This window comes from Phascolarctos cinereus, unplaced genomic scaffold (assembly GCF_003287225.1).
Source record: "Phascolarctos cinereus isolate Bilbo 61053 unplaced genomic scaffold, phaCin_HiC Scaffold_5;HRSCAF=322, whole genome shotgun sequence".
Taxonomy (NCBI): domain Eukaryota; kingdom Metazoa; phylum Chordata; class Mammalia; order Diprotodontia; family Phascolarctidae; genus Phascolarctos; species Phascolarctos cinereus.
This window is the reverse complement of record NW_027555958.1, coordinates 454,421,127-454,444,865: the sequence shown is the minus strand read 5'-3', so window position 1 is coordinate 454,444,865 and position 23,739 is coordinate 454,421,127. Positions and strand designations below refer to the sequence as shown.

Here is a 23,739-nt window from a genome sequence, read left to right as displayed (position 1 = left end):
ACTGAGCCAGGCAATGGCAGTAAGGCAGAAGGAGAAAGGGTCTGCACACACAAGAAGGCCGTTTGGGTATTCTCTTGATCAGTGGCTTATTGTCATCCCCATTAATAAGTTTTAGAAATTTTTCGTTATTTTCTGAATTATAGAATTCAGTTTTTAAAAAATTGTGTTTTTCTGGGAAATCCTATCTCAGATTCCCAAGTTATCTCTGCACATTCTATCTTCAAAGGCCTTTGCTTCAGCTCCTTTAAAATTCCCTTGGACTTGTAACATTGTTACCTTTTGCTTCTCTTCTGTTAAATTTTCCTTTGCTTTTTTGTGTTCTAAATTCTTTCTTCTCTCACAGCTTCTTTGAAGAGACTTTCCATCACATATTCAACTTTTCCTGCTCTGCTCTGTTTCAGAATTTTAGGTTGAAAGCTCTAATATGTAACCTAAATTCTTCTCTACAAGAGTTTTATTTCTCTTCTAAAGCATTCTGGAATTTCTTGCTATTTCCCCATGACCTCATGAATTAATGTTGCTTCATTTTCATTCATTTTATAATCTTTGCTTGGCATGTTTTAGTTTCTCTTTAACATTTTACTCATTCTCCCTTCGGTTTTGAGGCTCCTCTCTCTTGGTCGCCTGCTCAGGTGTTAGGTTTTCGTTTGGGTGGTCTCCCTTGACTTTTCAGTGTCTCAGCTTTTGCCATATATTGTCTGCTAGTCATTTGTCTTTGGGTCCCATCTGGCTAGTCACCTCTGAGGGTCTTCTCTGTACCTCAGCACCTCCGTATCCCATGGAGCTTCTCCCCACCCCATCACTCCAAGAGCTGGCGTGCAACTATTGTCGTCACTAGTGTGTCGGCAACTACTGGAGTCAGTTAAGGAGGGGAATTGAGGGACAGCTTCTAAATAGCAAGTAATTTGGGATTGAAGGGGACTGCAGAAAGCTCCCTTGCTGCACATGTGATCTGAATGTAACATTGTAGTAGAATGTGCGTAGGGATTTCATACACCCATATACATACACATACATACATATATGCACACAAACATATACACATGCATACTTACATACACACACTTGTATATACACATATACACACATACATATACATGTACATATATGCTTACATATGTACATATACACACACATACACATGTAACACACTTGACAAGGATCTCTTTGCTCAGAATAAAATAAGAGTAAGTCTGTTTTCCTGAAAAAGGAGAAAACCTAGATTTCCCATTTCTCACCTGGGAGGTGGTCTGATGCTTCTCAGCTTTGCCACAAATCTGCCATGAGGCTTTGGAAAAATCTCTTCTCATAAAAGATGGGGAGCTTGGTCTGAAGGTCTTTTTGGTTGCATACACTTCCAATCTTTGACAGTTCATTTTGCCCGGGTTCTGATTTCACCATGGAGAGGAAATCAGGAGGTGCAGATCCTAACTAGTTACTAGCAGTAATGGTGACTACCATCCCTATGTCATTTGTAGGGGTCCGGCTCCCCTTCTTTCCAGCACCCCATGAGGTTGGGAGTATCCGATTTAATGTCTTCATCTTCCATCTTGTTCTGTGTGAAATGGTGCAACCTGGGCAGAGATCCCAGTGAATGTTTTCAGAATCTTGGCCTGGAGTTCTGGGAGAGCCAGACGTGCCGCATGGGAGGAGCTAGTTCAGTCTTGGGTCATCCAGCCCCGGTCCTGGAGTCAGAAGATGCAGGTGTGAAGGCTGCCTCTGCCCCTTGGTAGCTGAGTGACCATGGACAAGCCACTTACCCCTCTGAGCCTCTGTGAAATAGTAATACTGTCTGGAAAAGATCCCTGAGGACCTCAGGCCCAGCCGAACCTCCTGGGGTTCTGAGCCCTCCAAGTCTGTGTCTCATGGAAGTCTCAGTCTTCCAAGAGGCCAGAATGGGGAGGAACCTTTTGGCTCTTCAGGCCTACAGCATCCCTGTTTCTCCGACTGAAGTCCCTAAACCCTTGAAAAAGTCTCCTTTCTGGTGGAAGTAGAGGGCAGAAAGGCCTTTTAGATGGGTAACTAGTTGTCACTGCGGATGGAGTGCTGGCTTTGTAGTCAAGAAGGCCTGAGTTTGAATCCTGTCTCAGATGCGAGTTGTGTGACCCTGAGCAGGTCAGCTAACCTCAGTTTCCTGATCTGTAAAATGGGAATAACCCTCACTTGAATGCTTTTAAGGAACAGAGGAAAAATATGCATAAAGCTCTTTGTAACCTTTAAAGCCCTGTCAACATTAGCTGTAATTGAATAGGTAACCCAGGTCAGAGGTGATGGGGCAGCCCTACTGTTAAACTTCGAAGCATGTCAAGTTGCTCAGGGCAACAGGTTACATACATACATTGTTTTTTAATTTAAAAAGCGAGAGTTGGAGGCAGAGGAGCTGGAGAATTTTACGTGTGTCTAGAACACTGTTAACAAAAGTTAGAGATAGAAGGGGATGGCTAATGGCTAATCGTCCAGTTTGGCCTGAGAAGAGAGTTTAGGGAACAGTGGTGCAGAGTGAGGGTGGAAATGTTAACTGAAGTCCAATTATAGAGGCCTCGAATGCCAGGTGGAGGAGGCTGGCCTTGACCCCACAAGTCATGGGGAGCTATGGAAGATGGCAGACTTTAGTATCAGAGGGATGTGTTCAGTTAATCAGCGGGTATTTGTTAAGAGCTTATTCTGGGCTGAGCATAGGGCTGAGGAGTGGGAACATAAAGCACAAATAGTCTCTGCCCTCAAGAAGCTTACAGTCTACCAAGGGAGGCAGCATGTTCACAAGTAGGTATGTGAGAAATAGAGCAGTTCCTCGGGTCAGAGGTGGGGTGTGGACAGGAGACAGAGGGGCCTCTGGGAGGAGCCCCTCAGTGAGGAGGCTGGACAGTCATCCAGGCAAGAGGCAAAGTGGAAGCCCTCCCTGAAATGGGGAAGAGGAGCAGGTTGCTTGGCGTGACAGCTTACGTAATTAACAGCTTTTAATTAAAAAATTTTAAATGAGATTGCAATTTTTAAAATGACTGAGCCAGGGAAAAATCAGAGAAGAATTTAAAATTAGAAGCAGATTTCCATGTATCCAAGGCGTCTCACAAAGTTGTCTGCAGCCCAGCTCCCTCAGGACACCAACCGTGTGGCCTTCTAAGCCCTGGGAACTTGATTCCCCCAGGGCCCCCCGGATCAGGGGCAGCTGGAGCCAGGGATGCAGAGAGGGCCCTGGGTGAGGAGAGATGCCGATGAAAAAAACACGATCTGCTTTCTGGGCCTGTAACCCAAAGCCGGGCAGGGCCTTTGTGCTTTACAAAAGAACAGCGGTGGTGGGGCCGGGTTCAGTCTTTTCTGTGCCTTTTCCTCCCTTCCCAGGGCATCGCTTTGGTGCTTTTGGCCCCTCTGTTTTCTCTCCTGCTGCTCTCCCTCCAGCTCCTCAGCGCTCTCCTTCTCTCTGAGCTTTCATCCACCCACCCATTCTGCAGCCGTCCTCTCCATATGGTCCCCATCTTGCTTCACTTCTCCCCTTCAGTCTTCCCTCAGTCTGCCCCCTCTGTCTGACCTTAAGCTCTTTGTGACACTCCCCCCTACCCCACAACTGGTCATCCTTCTTGGATCTGGACCAGGAAGGGTCCTCAGAGGTCACCTAGTCCCAACTCCCTAATTTTACAAAGGAGGAAACTGAGGCTGACTTTCCCAAAGTCACACAGGGAGTAAGAGTCAGAGCTGGGATTTGAACCCAGTACCTCTGACTCTAAATCTGAGACTCTTTGCACCGTAGTTCTCATACCTCAGTGGCCCAGCTGCTAGTGCTGTCCTGTTGAGATTGTCTTTTATTCACACTGTAGGGATCCGGTATGTGCCCATCAGAATGTGAGCTCTGTGGAGGCAGCCAGGCGCCCATAAGCATTTATACAGCGCAAGCCCAGTGCCAGGCTCACTCTCTCTCTGTCTCTCTCTGTCTGTTTCTGTCTTCATCTCTCTCTCTCTCTCTCTCTCTCTCTCTCTCTCTCTCTCTCTCTCTCTCTCTCTCTCTCTCTCTCTCTCTCCCCCCCCCTTCTCTTTCCGTCTGCCCTTTAAGGTACCTGTTATAGCAGCAGCTCAGCTCCTGGTCTGGGGCCTGGGGGCCTCATCTGGTCTCCCCTAAGTGACCCTTCCTGACCCTCTGTTCCAGGTGCCCCCGGTTCCAGGACCCCTCGTGCATGAATGGAGGAAGCCACCCTTCTCAGCCAATCAAGCAGGAATGTGTGAGCGACTACAAGGCCGGGTCGGACCTCTCTGCTCCCCGGAGGTTTGCTGAGGCCTGCCCTCCGGGGCTGCACGCTGACCTTGACCTCATGAGCAGCAGCCCCTTTACAAACCCCTCCCCATCCTACCTGCTGACCAGCGAGCATCCTGCCCTGGGCCCAGCCTCCTTGGGAAGTGGCGGGCCGCTGCCGCCACCTCCGCCAGTCCGCTTCCCAGCAGGCTCCAGAAAGAGATGCTGTTTCTCCATCCTGCCGCCACCCTCCTCCTCCTCAGGCTCATCTTCTTCACCCTTATCCGTGGAGGGCCTTGACATCACCACCATCATCCGCACCCCTCAGGCCTCCTTAGTTACCTGTGTCAGCGGCCTCCGGCCCGGCCCCGTGGCCGTGCCCCCCAACCCCCTACCACAGCATGGAGCGCCCAAGCCCCCCCGGCCCGTGGCCGGCCACCCCTGCAGCCTGCCCTCGCCCCCGGCGTGCCTCGTCCCACTCCCTGCCGAGCGGGAGCGTGGGGACCGTGACCTGCTGCCGATCCAGCCCCTGCGGCACCTGGAGGGCGAGGGTGCCGGCCTGCGGCTCTCCGTGAGCGGGGCCGTCCCGCAGCAGGAGGCCTCCCACGGGGGCGTCGCCGGCCCAGCCACAAGGTGGGCTTCCTGAAGCAGGAGCCGGCCGATGACTATTCCTCCAACCCAGAGCTGTATCCTCCTGCCCATCCTCCCCCTCCTCACCAGGGCCTGCCGCCCCCCTACCACCTGCATCAGCAGCTGGGGCAGGGCTTGGGCCCCCACCTCCACCTCCCTGGCTCCCCCAAGGCCCTGCCCCCCAGCGAGGGAGAAGAGCTGGAGCTGGGGGGCGGGCGGCAGGTGTGCCGCTGGATTGACTGTGACGCCGCCTATGGCCAGCAAGAGGAGCTGGTGCGTCACATCGAGAAGACCCATATTGACCAGCGCAAGGGCGAAGACTTCACCTGCTTCTGGGCGGGCTGCGTGCGGCGGTACAAACCCTTCAACGCCCGCTACAAGCTGCTGATTCACATGCGGGTGCACTCCGGGGAAAAGCCCAACAAGTGTATGGTAAGTGCCGGCCAGCACGGCGGCCGCACGGCCGAGCCTCCCTCCTTCTCCTCCATCACCGTAACGTGATGGGAATCTGCTGTGCCTGTTGTTGGGGTAGCGTGAACAAGGAACAGAACTGGACCTCTAGAGAGATGGCGCCATGATAAAAATAAAGAAAGGGGGCATCGGGTTGTTGGCAGTGGCCCGACCCCAGACGTGGGCTGTGGTGGGAGCCCGGGGCTGTCCTCCGGTGTGGGACCTGGGTCCCCAAGGGGTCAGGAATGAAGCCTTCCTTCCGTGTCACCAAAGACGCCTTCCCTTACTCTTGCCTGGTGCCACCTCTACTGGCTTACCTTGGGTCTTTGGGATAACCCAGCTACCAATGTCCTGTATTATCAGCTCTCCTTGGCCTTGGAACCCTGCCTTGAGGTTAAGTGTTTCTCTGATCCATAATTCATCAGGTCTGGAGTGTGTGGCCACTTCTAACTCAGTCACACAGTTAGCAGAGAAAAAGACAGAGAAATAGAGACAGAGGGACACAGGGTGTGGGGTAAGATGGGGAAGAGAGACCCAAAGGGTCAAGGAGAGAAATGTCAAGAGGTGCTGAGATGCCAGGTCTGGCGTCCACAGATGTGTTCAGAGGCAATCCAGAGGCATTAACCGAGTGGAGACTTGGGGTGGGTAAGTGCCAGTGTCTGTGGCCAAGTTCATCTGTCCAGCTAGCTGCCACACGACCCTTGTAACAGGCTGGAGGTCTCACCTGAGCATGGAGGGAGGCCAGGGCCAGAGCTCTAGCTAAGAATCCTCGGGCCTGGCTGGATTCATGGGGGGGGGGGGGAGCATCAAGGACAGTCCAAATGTGGATGCATTTGTGTGTGGGAGGGTGGTGCTGGCTCCTCGTTAGACAGCTCTGACCCTGTGAGGATATGCTAAAAGCCACCCTGAGTGAAGGGCACCATCATGGGGGCCCTTTGGGTGGTTGTGCTGAGATACGGTCTCTGTGGAGGAAGCCCTTGACTTGTAGGCAACAGGCACAAGGCCCCGTGGCCCTAGCACCTAGTAGGCACTTTATAAAGGCGTGCTGATGGGTTGATTTCATTGCTTGCAGTGATGATACCAACCCAAAGCTTTGCCTGCTTAGCCCTTTGCTGGGTAGCTCCTGCGTTCACCGGGCAGTGAACCCATATGTGTGCAGGGTAGATGAGGGCATATACTCAGTGATGGACGTTCAGTGCTAATGGGGTTTGGGCCACTCTGAGCAATCCAGGCCCTCGGTTTTGAGTGCCCACAGAGCCAGGCATGATCTGGGCATGCATACCAGCTGTGGAGGGGTCCCCATCCTGGTGGGATTTCCCAGCCCTGGGCTCCATGGGCCACGAGATACCTATCTGACACCCTGCCCCTCTCCCATCCTCTCTAGGGGGCTGAAATGAGGGAGGCCACGGCTAGTGTCACGGTCCATTCGTGGGTCTCCCCTCTCCTCCCCTTAAAAGGGCTCAAACCAGCCCTGGATTCTGTCCAGCGTGACTCTCCAGGTGCTGATGCCCTCATCTGGGCCACCATGATGGAGAGGGCAGTGAAGGATAGACATGGAGAGAGCCTGGGAATCCCATTCATAACAGGAGCATTAGAGCATGGCCACCAAACTGGGCCCTGAACCCCTCCTACAGGTGTGGGGAGGGGATGAAGGTATTACTGAAGGGGTTATAACCAGTTGGTATTTTCTGCACCAATGATCCAGTTCAGGTAATGTAATACTCTGATAGGATTTTTAAAAATAATGTTTAAAAAATAGGCCCTCCTACTTATAGAGGTTGGGAAACCACCATGTGGGGGCTGGCAAAGCATTTTCTGCCTAGTGACCCTGTGAAAGCAGAAGGAAAGGAAGGGAATGAGCATTTATATAGCACCTACTATATGCTCCAGGCACTGTGCCAAGCACTTAGCAAATATTTTCTCCTCTGATACTTACAACCCCCAGAGAGATAGATGCTATTATTATCTCTATTTTACAGTTGAGGAAACTGAGGCAGACAGAGGTTAGTGACCCGCCCAGGGTCACACAGCTAGGAAGAGGACAAGCCCTGGCTACCTTGGCCCGTAGTAGGCACGAGGGGCTCAGGACCTTCCTCTCCTAGCCCCCCATTCCCTCTCTAAGGATTTCAGGATTTGAACACAGGACTTCCTGTTCCAAGTTCAGTCCTCTCTAGCCGTGATGACTTGATAAACGCTTTCTCGTGCAGTCATTCCACAAGCAATTTTTTCAGTACCTCATTTGTTCATTATCTTATTTGATCATCAAACACACCTGTGCTGAGGTAGCATGTTCCTTTGTTGGGCAGCTGAAGCCCTCTCCTTTTACAGATGAGGAAACTGAGGCTCGGAAAAGTGAAGGGACTTGCTCAAACTCAATAAACTGGTAACTGTAGAAGTGGTAAGACTAGAATCTGGGCTAATGGAGAGGATCACATTGAACAAATTAACAAGCATTTATTAAGCACCTACTGTATTCCAGGAACTCTGCTAAGCACTGGGGATATAAAGAAAGACAAAGACAGCCCCTACCCTCAAAGGGCTCCCATTCAAATAGGGTGAAGATGGTCCCTAAAAGGGAGCTGGGTCGGGGTAAGGGTGGGAATGAATGCCTGTTCAGATGTGGCTTGGAAATGCCTGGGCAGTGTCAGTGGGGGCTGGTCCCATCGGAATCCAAGGTATAACAGCAGTCTGGTTCTTGGAGTGGGAAGGCCTGGGTTGGACTCCGTCCATCGGAGCACAGGTGCTCAGAGGTCTATGCGGGGGGTTCAGCTCAAGCTTGGCCGTGGTGGGATCTAGCCAGATTTCTATGCTTCGGGTGTGGGAGTGAGAAGGACGTCCCTAGCAGAGGTGGCTGAGTCTGGAAATGTCCTGGAAGTGGTCTAGAACGTCAGCGGAGAAGTAGCCACGTTGGTGTCCACTTGGGTATCAGAAGTCGAGTCTCTGGACAGTCATAAGGCTGCCATCACAGATGGCACAGATGCCATCATAGATGTCTCTCCAAGTCATGGGTTCTCAGCCTGGGAAAATACCAGGATCAGAGTGGGAGAGATACCTACCAGAGCCAGGGCAACGAGTCTCTAGACAGCCTACAGCCCCATGGTGTCCTTGGGCTTGGTATCCATATTGCTGACACTGGCCAGAACCTAACAGTTGTTTCCATTTTGGCCAGAAACCTTGAGGGGCTTCCCCTCCCGGATCTGTTGTTTTTTTTTAAAGAGGCCATTCTTTGCCTCATTTTTTATTAAGCCTTAATCAGCGAATGGGCACTGCCTCAGTCAAGCTGAGACCTGTTAAAGATCTTAGGCTTGAAAAGGCCAAGGTCTGCCACTGCATCCCAGGCCGTCTTCAGTCATCCTGATCTGTATCTGGCCGCTGGACCCAGATGGCTCCGGAGGAGAAAGTAAGGCTGGTGACTTTGCACAGCCCTCCCTCATTCAAATCCAATTCACTTGCATGTCATGGCATCACCTTCCTGATGTCACGGTCCTCTTCGAGAATGAAGGACAAACAGCTGTCTTAGCCTGGGGGCCGTGAACTATTTTTTTTAAATATTGGGATAATTATATTTTGATATAATTGGTTGCCTAGGTGATTCTCTGATGTAGTCTAGCCCAGTTCCCATGCTTCATTTTATTTTTGGCATTTACAAATATGATTCAGAGAAAAGATCCATTGCTTTCACCAGCCTGCCAGAGGGGGATCTGAGATGCACAAAAAGGTGAAGGGTCCTCTGCTAAGTGCCCAAGTCCCAGTCCAGGCCTTCTGCTTGGCTGAGAGAGCCCTACTAAGAGATAGGGGATCCTGTCAGCGACAACAGTAACAAAAGTAATGACTCCCCCGCCCCTATGTCTGTAATACCACGAAGTTTCCAAAGCGTTTTCCTAGACTTCATGTGAGTGTATATATGGGGTCTGGGGCCACAACCTTCACAGTTACCCCACAATATCTGATTATGCCCATTTTGTAGAGACAGAAAGTGAGGCTGGTAAAAGGGAAGTGAATGCTGGAGTTTTTCTGGGCAGATTCTAAACCAGGTCTGACTTTACGAGTACTGTACTTTCCATCAGATGTCCTCACCGCCCCGCCCCCCCGCCCCAGAAGTGGGAGCACCCTCTAGCTGGCCCTGGAAGGCCTCCAGTGATGGGAGAGTCGCTGCCTCCTGGGGCTGGAAGGTCCGTTCTGCAGGGGATTTTTAGCCCTGGGGTCCGGGAGAGGATAACTCACTTTGGGAAGTCTGCCTCTTGAGAGCGGAGCATGAGGCTGCCTGCAATGCGGCAAATCTCTTCTCTGAGCAAACCTGGCTGAGGCATCCTAGCCCTGGAGCGGCTTCTGATGGGCCGGAGGACGAGGCCTGGCTGCCCGGCCTGGGGGAAGCACTGAAGCCCTTCTGTACCCCCTCCCCACATCCTTCACTCCCTCTCCCAAGCTTCCCGGAAATGCCAGGCTGGGCAAGGCCAGGTCCTTGGCCAAAAAAAGAGCCGGGTTTCCCGTGTTACTATTCAAACCTGCATTGCCAGGCTGGGCTCTCCAGATCCTGTGCCAGGCAGGCCAGAGGCTTCCCAGTGTTCAAACCTCTTCTCTCTGAGTCCACTCAAGGGAGGGCTTCCAACCTTGAGGAGGGACGTGCACAGAGAGGAGGCTCTGAAGCCGTCAGATGTCAAGCTAGAAGGGACCTCCCTTTTACTGAATGGAGTGACTCACCCAACATCACAGCAGTAAGAATCAGAGACAGGATTTGAACCCAGGACTTTGGGCTCCAGAGGCAGTGGTTTTTCTTTTGAACTACACTGCCCCCATGACAAGTGAGAGGAATCCTCCAACAGGCAAAAACAAAGCCACAAGGCCCAGTACTGTCCTGGGCCGCCTGGAGAGAGAACTGCTTTCCCTATCTATCCCCATTTTTCCCTTTTTAGCTTCCTCAAATGGATTTCTCTTTGGGGGATGGGCTACAAGCTCAGTCCCCTTGCATTTGCCTGGATTTTTGAGGGGGCTCCCCTTGACAGTCCCACAATCACCCACTGCGTCCAGCCTCTGCAGCCCGCCCTTCACCTCAGCAGTTTTTTCCTCCCGCCACACTGTTGGCTGGCTACCTAGCTAATGGGGTTGCCGTCTTTGCTGGCCAGTAGCATCCCCGCCCAGATAAATAAACTCTCTCCTCCATGGACAATTATTAATTTCTCGTGACAAGCTTTGATACCATGGGCTGTAATAAACAAAAGGAATCTGGGAACCCAGGCTCCCCGAGAACAGGAAATAGAAGAGACGTTTTGATTGAAAAGCGATTGGTCTAGGCCCAAAGCTGCAGTTAATCCTTTTATTATCTTTCCAGCAGCGGTTTCCACAAGCCTTTCATGAGGTAAGGTTCCTCCTTATCCAACTGTAACACTCATCCTTCCAGCTGGTTTAAATTTAACCGGCCTGCTTCTGCCTCGGCCCGCCCCGCAGAGAGTGCTGGCGGGAATGTGCCCACAATCCCTCCTGGGCCTGGGGTCATCTCAGTCCCGGAGCCAGGAGGGGTCGGGGAGCTTCCCTCGGTTCTCCTCTGCTGCCCCAAACCCATCCGTCCTCGATGGGACCCTCTGGGGCCCTGGCTTGGGCTTCTTTCTCCCCTACCCCTCCTTCCCTTTGGGTTCTACAAGTAGTCAGAAGGAAACTACCTAATCTCTCGGCAATATCCTGTTATGTTTCATACTTAACTCATGTTATTTTAGCCTTATTAAATTGGAGCTTCATCTGCATTCTAATCCGAAGGACAGCCAACCAAAATATTGGTGCCAGGAGGACGGGGCTCTGGCTTTTGAAAGATTAGCCTCGTGTCTTTCTGAGATTGGATCTCCCAGACAAGTGGAATTTCAATTGTCTGAGACAGCAGAAATTAGCCCGCTTAACACGGTTCAGTCCTCAGCAACAAAGGAAAAGTTTCTCCGGAAGGAGTCATGGTGACCTCTTGTGCTGTTGACCCCTTTCCTCTCACACCCTGTGGTCAGTGGAAGGCCACCGACAGGTGGTGGCCGATGAGTCCATCCAGCCCCATTGAAAGGGCCTGCCCTCTGACTTCTGTCCTCTCTGGACATTGGGAATCGTTGGGGGACAGCATCCTTGCCTGCTTGTTTTGTGGGGGGCAGTGTGAGGTTGGCGTGAGAGCCCTGGTTGGTTTTCTGTTCTTTGACCTTGAGCAAATCCCCCTTCTCCCCATCCCACCCCATCCCTTCTGAGCCTTAACTTCCTCATTTGTACGTGGGAGTCACGATCATTGCCGTGCTTACTTCAGAGGGCTGTTGTGGGGAAAGAGCTTTGTAAATCTTAAAGGCCTCGTACCCTCACCCAAACATCACCTCCCGTTCCTGCCCCATGTCCTCACACTGAGGGAGCCAGAGGAAGCAGGTGCTGATGGAACAGTCCATGGCCTGGGAGAGAGGAAACCTGGGGGTTCTAATTCAGTGGGCGAGCCCACCTGTCACCCCACTTTTCTCGAGGGGTAGGAGGGATGATTCTGTTTTGGCTTCAGTCAAGGTTCTGCTGTACTTCTTGAGAGACGTCAGCACGTCGATGGACAGAGTGCTCAGAGAGTCAAGAGTGTGGGTTCTAGCTCAGCCGGGATGCTCACTACCTGTCTGACTTAGGGCAAGTTAACGTCCCCTCTGAGAGTCTTTGTTTCTCCACTTGTGAAATGAGGGACTAGAGGCCCTCCCAGGCCCTTCCCTACCTTGACATATTGTATGTTCTAAGGACCCTCCCAGCCCTGACATTCTCTTTTCTGAGGCCCCTCCCAGCTCTGACATTCCCTGTTCTAAGGACCCTCCCAGCTCTGACATTCCCTGTTCTAAAGCTTCTCCCAGCCCTGACATTCTCTTTTCTGAGGCCCCTCCCAGCTCTGACATCCCCTGTTCTAAAGCCCCTCCAAGCTCTGACATTCCCTGTTCTAAGGATCCTCCCAGCTCTGACATTCCCTATTCTAAGGCCCCTCCTAGCCCTGAAATTCCCTGTTCTAAGGGCCCTCCTAGCCCTGGCATTCCCTGTTCTAAAGCTTCTCCCAGCCCTGACATTCTCTTTTCTGAGGCCCCTCCCAGCTCTGACATTCCCTGTTCTAAGGACCCTCCCAGCTCTGATATTCCCTGTTCTAAGGCCCCTCCCAGCTCTGGCATCCCCTGTTCTAAAGCTTCTCCCAGCCCTGACATTCTCTTTTCTGAGGCCCCTCCCAGCCCTGACATCCCCTTTTTGAAGGCTTTCCTGGGTTTCATACTCCCTCTTCTAATGTCTCTTCTGGCCCTGATGTTCCAAGCTTCTACATGAGGTCATTGAAGCTCAGAACAGTGAGACTGTGTGTTTTTATAGCTGTTTCCAAAGTGCTTTCCGTCAAGGTAGCTGGTGTAGATGTTATTGTCCCCATTTTACAAATGATGAAACTGACACTCAGGGACGTCAGAATCTTGGAAATCAGAAGGTGCATGGGGGGACATCGAGCCCCCATTTAAACAAACCTGACTCTAAAATCCCTTCCTGTTCTCAAGATCCTCTGATTTAATCTAGAGTTATGAGGCTGAGAGCGAGCCTTGCTTATGTGAAAGAGACTGAACTCACAACCAGGCAGACTCATTCACTTATTCTTCCTTCCTTCATTCACTGAATATTTAAGAAGTGTCCAAATCTGAAAGTGTATTTCAAAATGTGCTCTTAAAAAGCCCCACGACTCCTGTCAATAAAACAGCATGAAAATGAAACAGCAGTTCTTGCCTGGACCCCCTTCAGCCGCCTGAGCTTTTAACAACCCAGGGGTTTTCTTTCTTTCTTTCTTTCTTTTTGGCCATTTTTCGTCCTGTAGAACTAATTAACTGCATGAAACCAAATAACTTGGCTGTCCCGAGCTGAGGTTTCTGGTCAAATTAAAAGGCAATAAAATGAAATATTGTTTAAAAACCCTGCCAGCAATATCCTTTTTAAGCTTCCTGATGAAGCCAATTCTTTCTGTGTCTGTGCTGGAGTTTGGTAAGAGCAGTTTTCATTTGTGCGCCCTTTCCTACCCTGTATGGATCCAGCTGTGTTCAGGACCCTAACAGGGATGAGGAAGACCTTTGTGGAAGCTTAAGTTTTAGCCTGAAAAGGCCAATCTCCTTATAGTGGGCACAGATGCTTGGACGGGAGGGATGTCTTGAGCCGTGGGAGCTCCAGCAAGGCACTAACAATCTCTCAGTCCCTTTTCTTCACCTTTGTCTTGGCCATGTGATGGAAAGCTGAATCTATGCTCTGCCTACATCACAGGGCCATTGTAATCAAATGAGGACGTTTGTGGGAAAGCACTTTGAGCCTATAAATGCATGGATACATATAATGTTAGAACAGAGAACAGCCGGATTGGGGGGTTGCTTAGAGAGTATCAGAGTGAGGGGTGAAGCTCAAATGTCACAGATTGGAGGGGCCTTAGAGAATGGCTGAGCTGGGAGAGGCCTCATTTACATGTCTTGGAAACTTGGAAAATTAATGTTTTCCAAGTCAGAAATGATTTTTCTGACAGCCTTTGTATGGGAAAATGGCCTTCGGAGCCTTCTCTCATTACCATCATTCACTCACAATTCTTTATTTAAAAATTTTTATTGTCAGAATCAATAAACATTTATTATTTGTTAAATGCGCACTCTGTACAAGACCCTGTGCTCTGGGCCTCAGTTTCCTCCTCCAGCAAATGAAAGAGTTGTATCTCTGACATTCCATCATCTAAGGCCCCTCCCAACTCTGATATCCCCTGTTCTAAGGCCCCTCCCAGCTCTGACATCCCCTGTTCTCAGGCCCCTCCCAGCTCTGACATCCCCTGTTCTAAGATTTCTCCCAGCTCTGACATCCCCTGTTCCAAGGCCCCTCCCACCTCTGATATCCCCAGTTCCAAGGCCCCTCCCAGCCCTGACATCCCCTGTTCCAAGGCCCCTCCCAGCCCTGACATCCCCTGTTCCAAGGCCCCTCTCAGCCCTGACATTTTGTTACTTACAGCTCACTGCTTGTAGCTAGTACAGCTGTCATTCCCATACATTTTTCATGAAAAGACCCGAAGATCAGAAAGGAGACGCTTGAGAGAGGAGGATTCTTTGTTGGCATCCCCCTGCTCCTGTTTTTTTTCCCCTACTGTGGAATCGCCAGGTGGGGGCTCACTGCCTTTCCCTCTCTCTCTTCTGCTCGGGAGCAGCCAGCCGACCTGGGCTGCTCTGCTCTTGGAGCCAATCACATTCCTTTCTAAGCCGGTCTGCATGAACCCCTCTGGCCCTCACCTGGCATTCTGGGGCTCTGGGTAATCGATCTTGAGCCCCCTGGCCTGACAGTATCTCTGGAGCCCCCTGCAAACCTGGAGATGAGAAAGGCACGTCCACCGGTGGGTCCGCACGCAGGGATGTCTACACAACTTGCCCTTTGTTTCATCATCCAGGCGATAAATCTTTCCCTGCTGCCCACTGAAAGCGCCTGTGAGGCCTGCAAGCGATTACTGCTCTCTTATGTTGGGATACTCATGAGACATTTTTCTTACATGGGTAATGATAAAATGGGAGTCCATCAGAAATATTTTATAGCCTGGCCTGGCTCCCAATCCCCCAGAGCCCGGATCCAGGCTGGCAGTGAAGGCTTCCAGGCTTTCAGTCCTTGGACTGCAGGCCACCTTTAACCCCTTCTGACCTGTCCACCTCAGCCTCCCAGTACGGTAGAGTGGGGCTGGCTTTCAATTTCAGCTGTTCTATTTATGACAACCTGTGCGAACTTGGCAAGGGATAAAGAAGAAGGAATAAGCATTAATACGGCACCTACTATGGGCCAGGCACTGAGCTAAGTGCCCTCTTCTTTTTGTAATAAATATCTTGTTTGCTTCTAACAATAATCTTCAAGGGAGGTGCTTTTATGAACCCCATTTTATAGGTGAAGAAACAGAGGCAGGCAATGGTTAAATGACTCACTCAGGATCACACAGCTGGTAAGCATCTGAAGTCAGATTTGAATTCAGGTCTCCCTGATTCTGGTCACAATACTTGTATCTACAGCTCCCATTATATGCCAGGCACTGTGCTTATTTCTGGGGATACAAGGCCAAAGAATGAAACGATTTCTCCTGCCAGTGAGTTTCCAAGGGCATCTATAAATATGTGTGTGTGTGTGTGTGTGTGTGTGTGTGTGTGTGTATAGCATATATATAAGGTAAACAAAGGCAAATATCTACAAGGTCATTAAATACAAGGCAGTTAGGGAGGATGGTTACTAGTAAATGGGGGAATCAGGAAGTACTTTATGCAGAAGGGGGTACTTGCATCTTAAAGTGTAAGGGAGGGTGGAGGAGGGAGTGCACTTGAGGCATGGGGCATGGCCACTGCAAAGGCATGGTGGTGGGAGATGGGGTGTCACGTTTGAGGAACAGAGAGAAAGCCTGTTTGCCTGAATCTCAGAGTATCTGAAGAGGCTGGAAAGTCAGTTTGCAGCCGGAGGGTCAGAGGTTTTTAAAGCTAAGCAGAAGAGTTTCTATTTTATCTCCAGGGCAATAGGAAGCATCTTGATTGAGTTCCATGGTCAGATCTAGGTTTGGGAGAGCAGACATACAGCACCAAGTGCTTTGTGACTCTTAGTGTCATAGACGTAGAAGCACTATGAGAGGGAGACAGGAGGAAGTGGGGAGCATTGCTGGGTGGGAGGCAGGAAGGCTTCTCGGAAGAGGTAGCCTTTACCGGAGCTGGGTCTTAAAGGCTGGGGAGGGCCAGGACAGGCCAAGGACGCACAGCTGGGGGCAGCAGACACAGCCTTCCTTCTCCTCCCACCCTGACTCTCTGCTCTCTTCAGCTGTCAAGGATCTCCTCGTCTCCATGCTGGTCTCCTGAGCACACTCACCAAGCATTTATTAATCATTTCTATTAATCACTGGGCTGCATGAAGCAAGGTCTGACAGTTGTCTTTGGTGACTCAGAGCCCAGTGGGCCAATTCTCATCAGAATCTTACTGGCTAAACTGAGGCCTCATTAATTCAACCTCCCTTAACCAAGCACCAAGGGTAGGCTCAGTTTCCTCATCTGTAAAATGAGGATGATAAGCCTGGCACCATTTACGTGCCAGGATTATAGTCACGAGGGGGCTCCAGAGTGCACAGAGTGCCGTGCCAAGAGTCAGGAAGACTCACCTTCATGAATTCAAATCCGGCCTCAGACACTTGCTAGTTGTGTGACCCTGGGCAAGTCACTTAGCCCTGTTTGCCTCAGTTTACTCATTTGTAAAATGAGCTGGAGAAGGAAATGGCAAACCAGTCCAGTATCTTCGCCAAGAAAACCCTAAATGGGGTCACAAAGAGTTGCATATGACTGAACAACAGCAAATAGGTTTTTTTTCTTTTTTTTAGGCAGTTGGGGTTAAGTGACTTGCCCAGGGTCACACAGCTAGTAAGTGTCAAGTGTTTGGTCTGAGGCCAGATTTGAACTCAGGTCCTCCTGACTTCAGGGCCGGCGCTCTATCCACTGCCCCACCTAGCTGCCCCTAACATATAGGTTTTAGAGGGAGGCAGGGAATAAGTATTTATTAAATGTCCACTATGTGCCGGGCACTGTGCTAAGTGCTTCATTTGATTTAGAGCTAGAAGTGGCCTATGTTATAGCACCTCATTTTAAAGTCAGGGCTGGGGTTCAAGGACATGAAAATCTATTTTTACTAAAAACAAAAGTACAATTTAATTTAAAAGCAATGAAGTGAAGGAAACCGAGGCTTTGGGGAAGAGACTTAACTAAAATCCAGTGGCTGGAACATAGTAGTAATAATAGCACCCACCATTTAGATTTGGATTTGGACAGCACCCCGGGGCCTCTGGTCCTCCCTACCCCTTTGAGAGGTGAGGTCATGGTTAGGTGACTTGCCCAAGGTCACCTAGCTAGTGTCAGAGACTTTGTTCCTCTGTGACCTCAGGCAGCAGCTGGGTAGGATTTGAACCCTGGCCCCAGGCTAGTTCAACCCTCTTACCACTATGCCTGCTCTCTCTAGGAAGGGCTGTGAGGAGGGCGTTTTGTGAAGTGCTGAGGAGGTATAAAGGGCTGTGAGGACTGAAGCCTGGGCTCGGGCTGGCAAAATCCCAGCAAGGGCTCCAGCGAGCCAGGCTGCAGGGCCTTCACCTACAGGGGAGCCTGAGGTCAGCCCCTGGAATAGCTTCCTTTGCCTCCTCGGCTCCATGGGGCAGTTTAAAGCCCCACTGCTGCAGGAAGCCCTCCCAGATTTCCCCAGTCCACCACTGCCGGTTCTGGTTTCCCTTTGTATGCGTCTCTAATGGATCTACCAGGGTAATACCTCATCTCATTGTTACCTAGGCTGGTGTGTTATAGAATTCATTTTTTAAAACTTGTGATATTCTTCTGGGAAATCCTTTCTTAGATTCCCAAGTTATCTCTGCACATTCTGTCTTCAAAGGCCTTTGCTCCCTGAGGGCAGGGGCTGCATCTTCTCACCTCAGCGTCCTGCCTCCCTCCCCACTGCATGGAACACGCATAGTAGGGGCTTGTTAAACATCCCAAAAATTAAGTTTTTGAGCAGATGTAGCAGAACGAGAGTTAACAGATCTAGGACAGGAGGCAGGGTAGGGCCAGGGAGGCTTGGATGTTTACTCGCTGTGGGACCATGGACTTTGCCTCTCCAACTCTGAGTTTTCTCATCTCTAAAATGGGTATTAACTAATACCTGTAGCTGCCAGTCTCGCTCAGATCCTGGAGATGTTCTGGAAATGTCAGGTGGTATTCTAGATGGAAAGGGGGAGGACCCTGGGGATAGCACTGGGGAGGAAGTGTGGTACGGTGGAGAGACCACTTGACTGGAGTCATAGGAGCTGGGTTGAAATTCTCCCCATGTGACTTTAGGTAAGTCACATTCTCCTCTGAGCCTCAGTTTCTTCAGAGTGAAGGAATTGGGTTCTAGGTTCTACCATTCTCTATGAATGGGGAAAGCCTGGCTCTTTGACCAAACCCTGCTGAGGGCCGCCTCCAGCCCCAGTTATATGAGTCTTTCAGAACTGGGCTGGGCATTTTGTGAAGGGATCTCAAAGCACTTTCAGTCCTAAGGTGCTGGAAGGTTATGGGGTTACAGACTGGGCTGGAGTTGAGGAGACAGAGCAGCCTTCTAACTGGGGGGAGGGGGTACAGGAGGGGCAATGGAGGAACGAGTGAGAAGAAGGGTTATAAAAGCCCTGGACAAAATGTCAAGTGGCCTGTCTGGTACGTGGCACACAGTAGGTGCTTAATAAATGCTTCGTTCATTCGTTCATTCCTGTTACTATTTGGACGTGGTATAAGCCTGGGATTTCACTGGGTGTAGAGGTCAGCTACCCTGCTCTGCAGCTCCATGGGTGGGTCTTAGCTGCCTGACCACCAGGGGTTAAGCCCAGGGTCACACAACCCATTTGTGTCAGAGGAGGGACCTGCTCCCGGGTTGTCCTCAGTTCTCGACCTGCTTTCCGGCTTCTGTTCTAAGCAGAGGCAGATTCTGCCCACGGAGAACCAGAGACTGAACAGCCATCTAGAACAATCCTGTCCCCAGGCACAGCAGCCCACTTGGCTCTCTCCATTCCAGGGGCCATTGATTTCCTGAGTCATTTTCGATAATGTGGCTTCCCTCCCTCTGTGAACCACACATTAACACCTGGTGGCCAGCCCGACCCAGCCCACAGTAGGGGACTGAAAGCATTTGGCTTTTTAAATGATCCTTTACTGAGTTCAGTGAAAAAAAAAACCAACCCCAAAACTAGATTTTGTATAGAGTGGATGGGCTCCCATGATGTTCGAGGCTTTGCCGTGTACAGCCTTGATCATGGATCTAGAGTATCAGAACTGGGAAGCCCTTTAGAAAAAGGGATGTCAGAGCTGGGAGGGGCCTTAGGACAGGGGATGTCAGGGCTGGGAGGGGCCTTAGGACAGGGGATGTCAGGACTGGGAGGGCCTCCAGAGACTACCCAGCCCGTCTACATTTTGCAGAGAAGGCCCCTGAGATCCAGAGAGGTCAGGGACTCAGAAGAGAAACTCGAACTGAAGCATTCTTATTGTAAGCCTGGTTCTTTTCCTATAGACTAAGCCCCATGTCTGGGAATGGGAGAATGGGCAGCTCAGAGGTGAGAGGGTCTGTCCACGGTCAGTGATGCCTGTGCAGGCCCTAAGGACCCTGGCCTCAAGCCCCAGCACACAGCCCCTCTGCCAGGAAGTGGAAAGCGAGCCCAGCTGTCTCGGCCCACCTGTGTTGTGGGATGTCGGCTGAGAGAGAATCTTCATCTCTCTAAGCTGTAGCTTCCTCTGCATAAGGAGGGGATGGGGTAGGAATAGCTAAGGACCCCGCCTAAACCTGTGTGATATGTGCCCCTTGCCTTGCCTCTGCGTGCCTCGGTTTCCCCATCTGTAAATGAGGGGGCTGGACCAGGAGGCCAGTGGGCACTCTTCCAGTTCAGCTGTAGGACCCGTTCATCCTGCTCGGCTCCAGCGCCTGACCCGATTGACCGTCTCTGGCCTCCTCGCTAGTTCTCTTTTGGTCCCCCAAGGAGCATCGTAGATCTTCTCTTTGGAGCCAAGGGGGCTTTGGGGGCCAACGCCTGGGCTCCCCAGAGTCAAGTTGGGAAAGCGTTCTGAAACAGGAACATTTCCCCTCAACCCCCCCTCCCCAAGCCCTATCCCCCACAAACCAAGGATACTAGAACCTCCCAGAAACCCCTTCTTCCAGGGCTTAATTTCCCCGGTGAGGCCACCGAGGCCTCAGACCAAACATACCATTAGCGGGTGACAGTGGATTACTGCTCTCTGATTGTGATGAGGCCAAATGAGAAAATTCCTTGCTGCTCCCATGGCCCCAGGCTTGTGGGGCCAAGGCTGTCAGGCCCCTGAGAAGGGCTGAGCTGAGTGCTCAGGGAGCAGGGCCAATTGGTGGGGACTGGGTTAGGGAAGGGGAAGGAAGGCAAATAAGGTTTTAGTGAGGAGCTGAGGCCCTGGTCCTGGCTGTGCCGTGGTGTTCTGACTGCCCCCAGACGCCTGAAACAATCTAGTTTTCCTAAACTTTTCTTGATTTTTGTAAACAGTTGTTGATATCCTGGAGATAGCCTGAGGTTGTCACTCCAGTGGTGGTGGAAAAAGAGAGCTAGATGGATGGAGGGATCACTGGGCATAGGGAGGGGAGCTTGGCCCTGCTTCTCACCCCTGTCCTGCCAAGTATCGGTGCTGTGTCAGGCAAGACTGAGCCTCTCTGGGCCTCGTTTCCTTGTGAGGGGATCTAACTAGATTATCTTTAAAGGTCTTTCTAGTAGTCTGTGATCTAAGGGCCCTCCCAGCTATGACGTTTCCTGTTCTAGCTTCCTCCCAGCTCTGACATTCCCTGCTCTCAGGCCCCTCCCAGCTCTGACATTGCCTGTTCTCAGGCCCCTCCCAGCTCTGACATTCCCTGTTCTACTACCCTTCCAGTTCTTATATTCTGTGACAGCCCTTCTAGCTTTTTGTGAATCCCACTCCCTGCATAAGGACGTAACCAAGAAGCTCTTGTGTAAACCAGGCATTTTTCTGTAGGAACAAGTCTGTCCCATTGTAATCAGCGCAGTGGTGGTGGAGGTGACAGATGTGGTCATGGCGTGGTCAGAACTTACTGGGGACATGTAAATCTGGCAGTTGTTTGATGGATGGATTGGAACTGGGAGAGACCTCAGATGGGAAGACCAATGAAGAGGCCACTTCCCCAGTCCAAGGGAGGGACCGATGAGGATGGTGGTCACGTGAGTGAAGAGAAGGGAGTGAATGGGGGAGACCTAGTGGATGCTGAATTGACTGGACTTGGCAAATGTTTAGATGTATGGGGTGAGGGAAATCGAAGGCTTGAGGCTGACAATAAGATTGGGAGCCCGGCTCACTGGAAGGTGGCAGTGCCCTCGACTATGCCCACAGGAGCACGCCGAGAGAGAAAGACAAGAAGTTCCATTCTGAGAATGACGAGTTTGAGTTGCTCGTGGGACGTCCATTTGGAGATGTCTGAGAGGCGGATAGTGACGCTAGTCTGGAGCTCAGGAGAGAGAGTAGGGCTGGAGGTATAAGTCAGGGACTCATCTGCATGGTGATAATAATGGAACCCATGAGAGGGGATGAGGCCATCCAGTATAGAGAATAGAGTGAAGTGAAGTCACAGCCTGGGGTGGGAGGCATTGCCATGTGAGCCAAAGCACGGCGGCTGGAGGGGCTGGGATAACAATCATATGGACACAGAGTTGGAAGGGACCTTGCAGGGCATCATGGAGTCCAACGCCTTCATTTTTACAGATGAGGAAACCGAGGCCCAGAAGAGTGAACTTACCCAAGGTTACCTAGCTAGTGAATGTGTAAGGAAAGACTGAAAATGAGATCTTCTTAACTCCAGTCCTGAGAGAGGGAGAGAGAGGAAGGAGGAGACAGGAAGGGAGAGAGACAAAGAGAGAAATGGGAAAAAGACAAAGGAGAGTGAGGGATAGAGACACAGAGAGAGGAAAGACAGAGAGGAGTGACAGAGAAGAGGGAGACAGAGACAGAGAGACACAGGGAGAGGAGAGACAAGGAGGAGAGAGACAGAGGAGAGTGAGAGATAGAGACACAGAGAGAGGAAAGACAGAGAAGGAGTGACAGAGACAGGAGAAACAGAGAAGAGAGACAGAGACACAGACAGAGGGGGGAAAAGAAAGGAAGTGTCAGAGACAGAGAGAGGGGAGACAGACAGACAGACACAGAGAAAGAGACAGAAGGAAAAAGAGAGCAACAGGCAGAAAGAGAGAGGCAGGAGAGTCCTCACAGCTGCTGATTAGCTGGGTGTCCCAGGGGAATGACTTGAGCCCTCTGGGCCTCCGTCTCTCTCTCCGTAGGACCCCTCACGCCCCAGGTCTGGGCTCCTCGGGTCTCCTCCCAGACCCGCAGGCCCTGGGCCCTGCCTGGCTCCTCCAGGAGAGTGGCCATGTGGTCCTCGAGCTCCAGGAGACGGCTGCAGCCAGAATGGAAAAGAACAGGAGGTGTGCCGTGGGCCTTCAACACCTCTGTCAGAGCCGGCAGCCCGTCCTAATTGCCTCCACATTGAGGACCGCTGGAAAAGTAGCCGTAGCAGCCGGTGGATAGGCTTGGCCCGTTCCCGAGCTCCCCCAGTGAAGAGCAGCAGTGCTCCAGGCCTTCGGAGCCTCCCAGCCTGGTCACGGGGAGCTTTGTCCCGTGGGGCCCCCGACTTGCCCCCCTCCCAGGAGCTCAGACAAACTGTCCCCACACTGGGGCTCCCCAGGGGAGCAGGGGCTGTGGGCAGTCAGTGGTGGGGATCCTGGGGCTCAAAACCTTAAAATCCCGTCATGGTAATAACAATAAATGTTACGATAATGTTTGGCTGGATCTCTGATTTCACCATCAATTCAGGGACTTCCCGTTGAGGACTCCCTTCACCAGAGTCCCATCACACTAGGGAGCATCAGAGGCAGGATTTACACCCAGGTCTTCTGAGACCACCTGTCTCTTCATCAGGCCACATCTGCCTTTCCTGGTAAAAATCCCAGCTGGCCTTTATTTAGCTCTTAGACCTCTTAGAACACTCATTGTAGCCTCACAGCTTGGTGAGGAGGGGATGAAATCAGAAACTGGAGGAATCTTCAGAAGAACCCAGGAGCAAACTGAGACTTAGCACCTACTATGTGCTGGTGCTTTAAAACCATCTCATTCCATCCTCACCCTGACGCTGACAGGTAGGTGCTATCATGATCCCCCTTTTACAATTGAGGTAACTGAGGCAGACAGGGTGAAGTGACTGACTCAGGGTCATGCAGCTGCACTGTCTGCCTCACTGTCTTGTTACAGCTCCCTACCCGCTCCAGTCATACTGGACTGTGGCTAAGCCATTCCCCAGCTCCCCGGTTCTGTTTCCTGGCTCCTGCTTGGCTCAGGCTGCCCACCGGGGTGGAATGCTTTCCCCTAGGAAGTCCCAGCTCCCTTCAGGCTCTGCCGCCTTCCCACACCTTTCCTGACCCCTCCCCCTGTCATCTCCCTCGCTCCCCCTTTTTGAACAACTTGTACTATTTGGGGCACCCGCCATCTACTCGCTTTCCTTTGTACATCTTGTTTTCCCCCCAGCGGAAGGTGACTGGCTGGCTAATCACCGACAAGCCAGTTAACCTTCTCCAGCCTCAGTTTCCCCACTTGTAAAAGGAGGGGGGGGGTTGGGCTGCTGGGCTGGCCAGGTCCCTCCCAGCTTTGTGACCCTTTGGCAGCATTGGAACCCAGTTCCTTCACTTCAGTAGATCTGGCATTCTTTTCACAGTAGCCCCTGCTCTGGGGTGACTCCGAAGCCCCTTCTAATCCAAGCCTCAAGGTCATGTCTGCCAGGGCTCTGGACACATCCTGGCTCTTCCATCAAGCTCTGTCCCTCACAGCTGCCCCCGGAGTGATTAGATTGTGAGCTCTTCAAGGGCAGGGGCTTTTTTGTGCCTTGGT

At 51.4% G+C, this 23,739-nt stretch overlaps 1 protein-coding gene across 1 annotated transcript in view; it reads left to right on the top strand.

Annotated features, from left to right (window-relative positions):
• The window catches only part of GLIS1 (GLIS family zinc finger 1), a 265,928-nt gene that overhangs the window by 143,914 nt on the left and 98,275 nt on the right, over positions 1-23,739 (top strand). The window contains 2 exon segments of the mRNA XM_020987813.2: positions 4,139-4,751; positions 4,754-5,284. Coding sequence (XP_020843472.2) covers positions 4,139-4,751; positions 4,754-5,284 — 1,144 coding nt within the window.